Source organism: Squalius cephalus (genome assembly GCF_949319135.1).
Source record: "Squalius cephalus genome assembly, chromosome: 5".
NCBI classification, from domain to species: domain Eukaryota; kingdom Metazoa; phylum Chordata; class Actinopteri; order Cypriniformes; family Leuciscidae; genus Squalius; species Squalius cephalus.
This window is the reverse complement of record NC_137126.1, coordinates 9,356,058-9,367,836: the sequence shown is the minus strand read 5'-3', so window position 1 is coordinate 9,367,836 and position 11,779 is coordinate 9,356,058. Positions and strand designations below refer to the sequence as shown.

The 11,779-nt window shown below is 33.1% G+C and overlaps 1 protein-coding gene across 1 annotated transcript; it reads left to right on the top strand.

Moving 5' to 3' along the window:
* The first annotated feature begins 4,621 nt into the window (after window positions 1-4,621).
* On the top strand, window positions 4,622-11,492 carry nrgna (neurogranin (protein kinase C substrate, RC3) a). The gene is made up of 3 exons (XM_079872883.1): window positions 4,622-5,092; window positions 7,934-8,080; window positions 9,921-11,492. The coding sequence occupies exons 1-3, from the start codon at window positions 5,078-5,080 to the stop codon at window positions 9,939-9,941; spliced, it is 183 nt and encodes a 60-aa protein (XP_079729009.1). The 5' UTR covers window positions 4,622-5,077; the 3' UTR covers window positions 9,942-11,492.
* Window positions 11,493-11,779: the final 287 nt, after the last annotated feature.

The window sequence follows — 11,779 nt, the reverse complement described above, 5'->3', positions numbered from 1 at the left end:
ATTTTAAACATTTAAAAAAGATGACATTCTTTATGAGTCATTGAAGTAGATAATGAAAATGCCTTCCCAAACACTGAGATTATTGCTACTCTACTTCATTCTAAAAGGTAGGTCTATTAGACATCTGTACATCATACAGTATAATTGCTCTGTTATTTATTTATTTTATTAGAAAACTTTCTTTCTATGCACACTTTTATATATATATATATATATATATATATATATATATATATATATATATATATATATATATTATTTTTATTTATTTATTTATTTATTTTTACTGAATTACGAATCTCATTGAATATGTGGGCTTATCTGTTCCCAATAAGCCACAGTCACCGCCATAAAGCTCTGGTCTCCACTCGGATGGATGATTAAAATGCCGTGTCAGTATGAATATGAGACTCAAGGAAGTATCCAGCAGCTGTCCCTGCAGTGGAGAAGCCCCAGGAACCAGCTCCTCTGCCACCTGATCAAGCACAAAAAGTACAGCAACTGCACAGCTGGATACTCAGTGCACTACAACCCAGGGAATATTACTCTCATCATCACTGAGGTGAGACAGGAGGATTTTGGGAGGCATGTGTGTTCTGTGAGCAAGCTTCACGAATTCTCAGACTTCAGCATTGAATTAAGCCAAAAGGAAGGTGAGGATGGTGCATTAAATGAGGAAATTCGCACTAATATCTTTTCATTAAAAAGTTATGTCAGATGCATGAATGCATGTACCGCATCAAGTTCTGTACTAACTCACAACTTGAAATCTTGTAATATGTTTAGATCTCTCTGGTGAATTACCAAAAGGCAAGGTAGATCAGTCAGGTACTGTATGTAATTGTACTCAGTTCATTTATCAGAGGACATTCATAAAATATTATGGATACAGTTTTTATGATGATTTTAGATTATTGATTGAGTGCCTAACTCTTTTACCCACAGGTTCTGCAAAGGATCATTTCTTCCTTCTTGGCTGCAGTCTTTTTGTATCCATTTTTGGGTGATAATACAAGAATAATGATCATTAGTGGTCCCAGACTAATCTTTCACACTAGCAGATGCCATATATTCTGACATATGGGCTATCTTATACTGTATATCCCAAAAATAAGAAGTCATTGTTTTTTATTGTTACTTTTCATAACAGCACCACTGGATGGCAGTATGCTCATGAATATGACTAAACCCAATTTTAAAGAAATGAGGTATGAAGTACTTGATGATTGATGTTTAAATAACATTAATTAACTTTTTTGTTATTGTTAAAGATACAATAAAAGTGCAAAATTAAGAATAAAAATACATATAAAATATATATTTTTCATTTTTTTCTCTGTAACTGGCTATATACAGACATTTGACCCTGCACAACTCAAAATATGGGTAAAACAATTGAAAAATCAACTCTTCATATTAACGTTAGCTTTATTTTTTATGGACTACAGAGTAATTTATTTATTTTGAGATCAGCGTGGGTATAAGATGTGTATTTAAGTTCTTTCAGACCTAACCAAGCTAGGAAAAAAATCACTGTGCTTTGCACATCATTTCTGTCACTAATTCAAAATGCACAGTGTGTTTACGCATGTGCGTGTTAATAGTGGGGATGTGCAATGTCAAATCAGCATGTCAGATAATTGACAAAATAAATACAACAACACAAAGGTTTTAAAATACAGAGTGACATGTTGTTTACCAAGTTATTTGCCTTGTTATTCCTTGATTGATGCTTCTTTAATCAAAATTAATCTAGGATGTGATGAAATGACACTTGAATGAGCATTAATTTAGCATGAAACATTCAGCATTCATCTTTACAGACAGATTGGCTTGTATCCATTATAGGGGCCTGTGACATGAGCTCACATGAAAAAGTGTCAGCATATAAACATGGCTGTATGTGTGCCTGAAGGATTCTGGCTTGACATGCCTGCCACCTTCTCAAAGACAAATCAGCCTTAAAGCATTTAATGCTTGACTTGCTATTTTAGTCATACAATGTATTTAAAGGGCACAAATAGCTGGAAACAATGACAGTTATGTACATGTTAATACATAAAGATGCTGTGGTAACAAATAATTTCATGTTTTCATTGTTATAAATGCATTGTGGCAAAATATAATAAGTTATTAAGTATCTTGAATTATTAAATATTTAAAAATGTATAAAAGAGGAAGCATGCTTGTATAAGAAAAAAATATGAGACTCTCATTTATTCAAAGTGCACCAGAGGTTGTACAAGTGTAACTGGAATTAAGCATGTAATTTGAGAGTCTGCATGCATGAGACATCTTTATTCATTTTAACCTGTCAGCATAGAATAACATATTAGGCTGTGACCTACAGATTAAGGCTAGTATAAATGTTTTAACTGTGGTGGTGCCATGGCACACTGATGATTCACATGCTGTTCTTTTGAATTTTCTATTCATCAAAGAATCCTGCAAAATGTATTACTTTCTACAACAATATTAAGTAGCACAACTGTTTTCAACAATGATAAGAAACGTTTCTTGGGCAGCAAATCAGCATATTAGAATGATTTGCTGAAGGATCTTGTGACACTGAAGATTGGAGTAATGATGCTGAAAATTCAGCTTTGCCATCACAGGATAAAATATATATATATATATATATATATATATATATATATATATATATATATATATATATATATATATATATATATATATATATATATATTTATTTTTATATATATATAAATATATATATATATTTACACCAAAAAAAAAACAACAGTTTTGAGGTAAGAGAGTATCATTTCACATCAAATTTATAATATGATTTGCGCTCATGCTAGTGGATGTTGAATGACAGAACTAGTAACATCTGAATCATCAGGTTCTCTCGTTCAATTTATTATATAACATATACTGTACACAAGCTGTACATTTACATCAAAACACAACTAAAAATTTCTTATTTGACCAGACAGTGAGGGTTTTAACACTTTGCTGGATCCACAATGGGTGCACAGAATAGGAAAGTGTACAGTACAGTATACAATAGCCTTGATTTCACACAACTGTGAGGGTGACTAACACACACCCACGCTGTCTGTTGTGTTTTTACAGTTGTTGGCTTATGATTTATATATTTGTTTTCAAATTGAATATGCTCTTTTTCATTAAAATGTTTCATAATTGTTTCTCCTTTTTAAAGTAAAATGTTTTGCATTGTTTTTCAACCCATCTTGTAGTTTTAAAGGTCGTAACAACAGCACTTTTGTACATTTATCTACAAAGTTTAGGGATAAGTTGTAGATTCCCTTGTAAAAAAAAAAGATAAAAGAAAGGCTACACTTTTGCATATACTTTAAAAAAAGAGTAGCTACTTATTACAGAAACAATACTTAACTTACACTGAACTTAATGTATTGTTTTCAAACACATGTGCATGTTATTTACAATTAAATGACAATGTATTATAGTTTAAATTTATACTAAATGCAATTATTTGAACTTAAGAGGGCTTTTTGGTCCATTTAAAAAAGTAGGACTTATACATCGCTATATGTATTCTAGTAGAATACGTCTTTATATTTTATTTCAATAATTAAGTCTATTGTCTTCGATATTAGTGTACTGCTGAATATACTGACACGTATTTCTGGTAATATACTATGACTGTATGTCATGTATTTCAGTATATTTGTAATTACTTTTGAAATGATGGAGTTGAAATGTAGTACATTTAAAAAATATTAACTTAAAATGTAAGAACAAATAACACACTACAGTTAAAATTATACGTACGTTGGTAACACTTTACAATAATATTTCATATGTTTATATTAGATAATGTATTAACTAACATGAGCAATACATATTTTACTGTGTTTGTTAATCTTTGTTATAATTTAGTTAATAAAAATACAGTTGTTCATTGTTTGTTCACTTTAGTTCACAGCACATTAACTAATGTTAACAAATACAACTTTTGATTTTAATAACGTATTAGTAAATGTTGAATTAACAAAGATTTATAATTGCTTTAGAAGTGCGGTTAATTTTTAGTTCATGTTAACTAATGCAGTTAACTAATAATAAAACCTTATTGTTATGTGTTACCATTACGTTAGATGTGCTTTGTTTAGGTGTGTTAAGAAACATGAAAGTGTACTCTATTTAAGCTGGCCTACACACTTAAGTGGCCTTTTTTTGTCTTTAAAAAACAAACAAAATAAATATGAATTAGGCTGTTTCACTTTATTTTGATGGTCCTCCCTTTAACACATTCTGTTAACTAATGTTGCACCCACATCTATACTAACTCTCATTAGACTGTTAGTAGAGTATTAGCCTAGAGTGGTAGGGTTAGGGTTAGAATAAGTTGACATTTTCTTGCAAAGTTACTTATAGTTTGTAGAATGTCTGTTGGGGGACCATCATAATAAACAGTAAGCATATATTAGGCAGACAGTTTAATACTCTAATGAGATTTAGTTGACATGTAGTTGCAAAGTTACTTATATTCAACAGAAAGTTCAAAAGGGACTATCTAAATAAGGTTATATCATAACATGTGACACAGCCTGAGAGAAAAAAAAAAACTGTTATGGACGTTATAAAGCAAAATGTGTTCATTATAATATTCGCCACGTCTTGTAACAAAATAAATAAGTTAAACAAAATGACAAATCTTGTCAATGCTTCTTAAACTGGTTGCGTTTAGCCAGAACCTACGTTATTTTTAAGAGTAAAAAAACCCATCAAAATCAAGTTTATCTAATGTTTTCACTTTCTATTGTACGTGTTATATAAATACGTAGGCTACAATAAAAAGTGAAAACTGTACAAATATTTAATCTATAACAATCGGCACGAAAACCCAGATGAAGAAAGGCGATAAATGGTTGCGTGTGATGGGGAATATCACGCGTTCTGATTGGTCCATTCAGCTGATCATCATCTACAGACTGTCAGAGCACATACAGAGAGCTCAACACACTGAAAGAGAGAGAGAGACCACATCTTTACCGATATATTCTTCAATCATAGTTTAACTGGACAACAAATCTCAAACTACTCAAACCTGTCATCTCAAATCGCTATGGACTGTCGAAACGTAAGTGGAGTCCGTGTTTATGTTTGTACAGCTTAAAAAAACTTATGAATTATGCATTTTTAAGACATTTTCAACATTTATGATTTCTCTACAGTTAAGGTCAAATTGAACTGCAAATGTCGTGAGTTGATACATAATCCAGCATGAACTATACCAACTTGGTTGAGTTAATATTTTAGGATTTACTGTATATTTTAGGATTTGCTTGACTCTAATTACTTTAAAATATTACATTTGAAGATGAATTAAAAATCATTAGGATTACAGTCTGATTAATTCGCTTAAACCAAACATTATCTAAGTGACTATTAACAACAGCATGATTTAACAGAGAACCTGCTGTTGTTGGGTAGGAGTATTTTAAAAATGTTTCAATGGTATCAATGTCCTGGCACAACTAATAGCCTATGAATATTTTTAAAGTTTAAGGCAACATTGATGACTGGTCATGTTTTTGTTTTAAATCTGTTCATATATTCACAGTACAGAGAATGACACTATTCACTGTATGAAAGGACTTAAATGTGGTTATGTGTATATTATGTGTATGTTAAGGATATGTGCAGTGTATGCAGTTGTTTGTGGCGAGAAGGTTTGACATCTGGTCTTAGAGCACTTCATTTTTACAAGCTCAAACACAAGTACAGTTCTACTATTTCCACATTACATGTTGATTAAAGTGGTAAAATAAGATAGAGACTGAAAGCTGGTTAATGTAAAGTTGGTCAAATTGTTCCTTCCCATTTGTTTTATCTCCATGTACAGCAGGAGTACAAGCAGTCTTTGTTACACAAGTCATCTATTGCGTGGGCTTGGAGTTGTGTGTTTGTAGGAGGGTCTAGAACTTTCTAGAAACAGCAATTATCTGTGTATAATTTGGAAGATGTCGCTGTGACTGATGAGACAGATGGTCATGTTTCAAACTGATGGCACTCTCAAGTAAAGTTCACACAAGATGTTCCTTGATTGACAATTGGTCTCAGGATCAGCGGCCATCATGCTTGAGAAAGCTCTGTTGCGAGGAACATTTTTAGAAGTCAGATAAATGTAGTTATTGCTTATCTTTGGTATTGCACATTTAAGAGCAGGTAGATAGAAAGTTGTTGTGGTTGTTTGAGACATGAAGGGCTTTTTTAGGGCATGATCACGGTGAGCCCTTTGGTCCGTGTTTGTTGTATATTAGATTATTGTTTATCCCTGCATAATAGTGCTGAAACCTCAGAGGAGTATCAAGCTTCCACCTCACTCAGCTGGACATTCACACTGTTAGCCTGTGAAGCTCTGAATGCTTTCAGCTTCAGTCCCTTTACGGTGATGCACCCCCAGCAGGCAGGGAAAATTACTCGAGCTGTCGGAAACTTGAGGCTCGCGAGGGACCGCTGACAGCTTGTATCCGACTGGATGAGGAGAATAAAAGAATCAAAGAAATCAAACAGAAAGAATGTGCATTCCCCTAAACATAATGACTTACCTTTGAGATACTGTGTATTTTAAGTATTTGGATTCTGAGAGAAAGAGAAAAGATTATAGAGAGAGAAACTTAATTAATGGAATAGTATTAAAGGTATGGTTCACCCAAAAATGAAAATTATGTCAAGTTACAGAGATATTGATCAAATAAGAAGTTACAGAGATATTGTGAAGATTCCTAACTGTTTTGATTACCAGTGACTTCCATTATATGGACAAAAAATATCAAATTAACTTATTTTATGTTCCACATGAAGACATGAGTTTTATTTGTTTCATTTTACAGTTGCTGATTCTGTTTTAAATAATATGTAGCAGTATTATCAAAAGATGATATAAGGCTAATTAAATGATGGATAAGCACACTCATCCAGAAATAACTCATACAGGTGCATGAAAACATATTTACCAATATCAAAACCTAAAGCTGGTGCTCTGTCGCTCCCAAAGGAATTGTTTAATGGGACGTTCACCAAAAACTGGGTTGGTGAGAGTGCCATTAAACAATTCCTTTGGGAGCAACAGAATACTGACTTTAGGTTTTGACATGACTGTAACAATACTTCACCATTAGGCACCCCAGCAAACAACACTGCAAAAGTGAAAAGATACACATTCCACCACAATCTTTAGAAAAATCAACACAATTTGTATAATTGCAATTTATATTATTTTACATTTTGGTGGAAAAAAAAGTAAAAACAAAAGTAAAAAAGTAAGGCTGAATATATATGTGATTTTGTCACTCCTGGGAGATTAAGGCAGATCGAAATCCTAATCAATCTTAAATTATCTTCATATATACAATATATATATATATATTTAAATTCATACAATTTCACCTGCTTACAGTTGCCCTGACAGTTAGGTTTAGGGATGAACATCCAAGGTTACTTTTTTTCTAAAAATCATACATTTCAAATCACATTGTACTAATTCAATTAGTACCACCTTGTAAAATAGCTACATTTTCTCGTGAGATCGGGTTGGAAGAACCTCTAAGCACCTTCCGAATATCCTATTGTGTATTCAAGATTAATATAACTTCAATATATATTTATAGGCTGCCTCAAAGCTTTTCTATTATAATGGGGTTAATAGAGGAACCGCTGACGTAGAATCACTGAACCTCTTTAAGGTTTTTGCAGAAGCTTATTGGGATCCTTTTGTAAATTACTCAGATAACTGATTTGCAATCTGCAGTCATTTTACACTTAGTGTTCTTGATACAGATTGGTCTTATGGGGTATTACAAAGTGTGAAAGTTTGTTGACACTCTAGTGTAGATCTTGACAAGGATCTGTAACTGTTCTTCTGCCATGTACTGTAGTCATAGCTAAAATGGCTGACTGTATTTTATCTGAACTGCAGGAAGGATGCACTCAGCCGCAAGATGAGGACATCATGGACATTCCCCTTGATGATCCAGCTGCAAACAAAGCTGCTGCTAAGATTCAAGCTGGTTTTCGAGGTCACATGACCAGGAAGAAAATGAAGGATGACAAGCCTAGAGAGGAGGTAAGCAGCATGGGCAGTACATCAAAATACATTTGCCAAGGGTGACTTTACTAAAACCACAACAAAAAGACTATACAAAGTACCACACAAAGTACTCATTTACTAAATTAAATATTTTACATATTATATAAATTACTTTGACTTACAGATTAGATTCAGTGCCTGGTTACATCTGTAAATTACACATAGTAAAATATTCTTAAATCACTACTAATCTTTCTATGTATCTTTATGATTGGTCTGCTTTGCATTATAGCCACATTACCACCTTGGGTACGCATTAATTTTCAATATCTCAATGGCCCATCATCAATTTTTTCATTTATAACATGGTTACCGCATGAAATGAAAACTTGTTTCCGCCACTGAATAAAAATTTTAAAAAAGGTAATTGCAACTTTTTATATCACAATTCGGACTTTTTTTTCTCAGAATTGCGTGATATTAACTCGCAACTGTGAGGTATAGTCACAGTTGCAAAATAAAGTCAGAATTGGGTGATATTAAGTCCCAATTGCAAATTATAAAGTCAGAATTGCGTGAAATTAAGTCTTAAGAAAAAGTCAGAATTTTGAGATATAAACTCGCAATTGCAACTTTATATCTCCCAATTCTGACTTTATAACTGTCAGACGAGGAACAAGACGATAGGGGAAGTCTGATAAATAAAGCACACTTATTTCAGTCAGAGCAATTACACAGGAGTACAAATGATGACGAAGGTAAGTTGAACGCAGTAATAGCTCAGTCCACAATAACAAAACACAATACCAAAACTCCTTTAGGAGATGAAGAAGAAAACACGCTAAGCATGTAGGTCAAGCTCTTAACGAGACAAGACAGTGAGAATGGATAGGGGATGAGTATATATACGGTCATATCACGCAATTCTGACTTTATAATTTGCAATTGCAAGTTTATATCTTGCAAATCTGACTTTATAACTCACAATTACGAGTTTATTTCATGCAATTCTGAGAAAAAAGTCAGAATTGCAAGATGTAAGCTCGCAATTGTGAGGGAAAAAAGTCAGAATTTTGAGATATAAACTTTTTATTTTTATTCTGTGGCAGAAACAAGCTTCCATAACATGAACATGTTTATCTCGAGACAACTTTTATGTTTGGTCCCTAAACCTTTTTATGTGTATACATACTATTGGCACCACTGATTAAATATCTTACTTAGAAACAGAACAAGCCCTACAATAAGTTTAAAAGTGTCCATAAAGAGCATGGCAGACAGAAATACAACTGTAATTTTAACTCGTTAGTGTAATCCATTAAATGTTGAATGTATATGTGATTTTGTCACTACTGGAAAATTAAGGCAGATCGAAATCCCAATCAGTCTTAAATTATCTTAATCCTTCATGTATTGAAAGAACAATAAACATTAAAGGTTCTTTGGAACTATTGTTATCATAAACTCTACACAATCGTTTCTGTCTGGAATCAGTATTTCCCTAGCAGACATCAGTATGGTTAAAATGGTATCCTAGCAATAACGCCTTAATTGCTTGTTGCTAAGCAATAATACAGATGGTACCCATTTAATCTCATGTAAGCACCCTTCTCAGTTGTATTGCCTACGTATGGTAATGCCCCATATGTTTTACATAAAAAAGACAGCTATAGCTACAGAATTTTAACAGAGTTAGACTTTTATGAAATCATTTTGAAAAAGATTAAAATGAAACAATTTTGTAATTTTTTGGTTTGAATTTAGCAAGTCTGTTTTATGCACAGGAACACAATACAGTAATTTGTATATGTCAGTTTTTCATAACCATCTTTCAGGAGTTTTGTGCAAAACAAAAACAATTTGTCATCTATTTCAGAAACAACGAGAGCAGAAGTAGCTAAGAGGAGCACCATCACCACCGCCCGATAGCACATCACTGCAATAACCAGAGCTCTTTTGTTTAAAAAGAACCCTTCAGTGTAGGATATGAAAGCATCAACGTCCAAACTACATGCAGATTTTGCCACCTGACTAGCAGACTCTTTCACACGTTCCTCTTCTTCCTTTAGCATTTGAGTGGCTGTTTCTGACTTGAAACAGTTTCACAGCATGACATTATATATTCAATTCATTTTAAGATAGAAATTTGTTTGTGATCTGTCAGCTTTCAAATCTAAAGAGTTTTTCTTGTTGCTTCAAGCAAGGCTAAATTTGTTTGAAGTTGTGCTTTACTTCTTTGGCTGTACTGAATCTTACAATATACAAGTATATGCATTTATTAAACGTTAATGTTTTTTTCTAGCATAAATTTTGTTTATGCCTGTTTAATAAAGCAAATTAAGTTCCACATACTGGCTCTCTGTGTTCACTTATTGTTATAAATGCCTTATTATTGGCATTTCTGTTTTGAGGGTGATAAAAATGTGGTACCACTTTATATTAGGTGTCTTTATACTTACATTTAAAAAAAATGTTTAATGCAATGTATTATTGTGCTCATTTTATTGGTGCAATGTACTTATTGTGCTCATTTTGTATTGCAAAACACTTTTGCTGCTATTGTGGTGGGATACTGGTAAGGTTAGGGACAGGTGTCGTGGTGTGTGTAGGTTTAAGGGTGGGTTAAGGGAAGTGTCAACAATGTAATTATACATGTAATTACAGAAATGAATTACAGCTGTAATTACATGCAGGCATGGCTTGACATTAACACCCGCCAACCCGACAAATGCGGGTGGATTGCATCAGTGGTGTGTAACGCAATCCCTCCTACTAGCCACTTTGGCGGGTTAAATTTTATAATATATTCATTTTTCAGTTGTAGTCTTTTAAAAAGGCATCTGAAATAATAAACTAAGTGCAATGTAGTGTTGTCAAAAATATAATTTTTTCGCACGCATATTGATACTGAAATATCTGAACCGCTTCCAATACTAATTTTCCACAGAATATACACGATACCAGCTGCGCTTTTCTCTCATCTCTCCAACAGCGAGTTGACTCACAAACCCGCCTCCTCTCACTCACTCGTTTCATTTGCTCTGGATAAATATTGTTGGTGTTACAGGGCTTGAATTTTGGCGTGGGATTGCATGTATTACGCATAATTTTACTCATTCCCACAGATTTTGTGAGCCTCATTTAATTGTGCGCACGTAAAGCAGCCTCTCAGTACTCAATTTAGTTCTTTTTTGCTGCTTATGCAGCAAAATTGCTTATTGCGTTTGAATTTTAAAATGTATGTACAATGTAAAACATGTATGTACACAATAAATGCATTGTATCAAATTATTAATTTAAATGTCAATATAGTAATTAAAGCCTCTTAATGGGTCCAAAAATGTTAATTGCCGCTGATGGAAAATAACTGCTTAGATATGTTTTTAATTAATCAAGAGATGTGGTTTACATCACAAATATGCAAGCTGTGCAATAAACAAGTCAAGTCAAGTCAAGTCATCTTCTTTTATAGTAGATTTAACAATGTAGATTGTTCCAAAGCGGCTTTACATTGATAATAGGAAATTAAAGTGACAGAGATTGTTTTGGCTTTGTAGCAGCTCTAGAATAAAGTTACTGTCCAGCTAAAGGTAGTTTTGATTGATTCACTTCCGTCGAAACGATCATTAGTTATTAACTTGGGGGCCGCTAACACGACACCGTTTTAACAGAAAACTCTTAAGTTCTTAATGCGCAAACTTAAAAAAAACGCAAACCTGTGAGAACGCTGATGGC

Coding starts and splice junctions, on each gene's coding strand:
- nrgna (XM_079872883.1), top strand. Junction 8,081..9,920: donor ATGACAAGCCTAGAGAGGAG/GTAAGCAGCATG, acceptor CATCTATTTCAG/AAACAACGAGAGCAGAAGTA.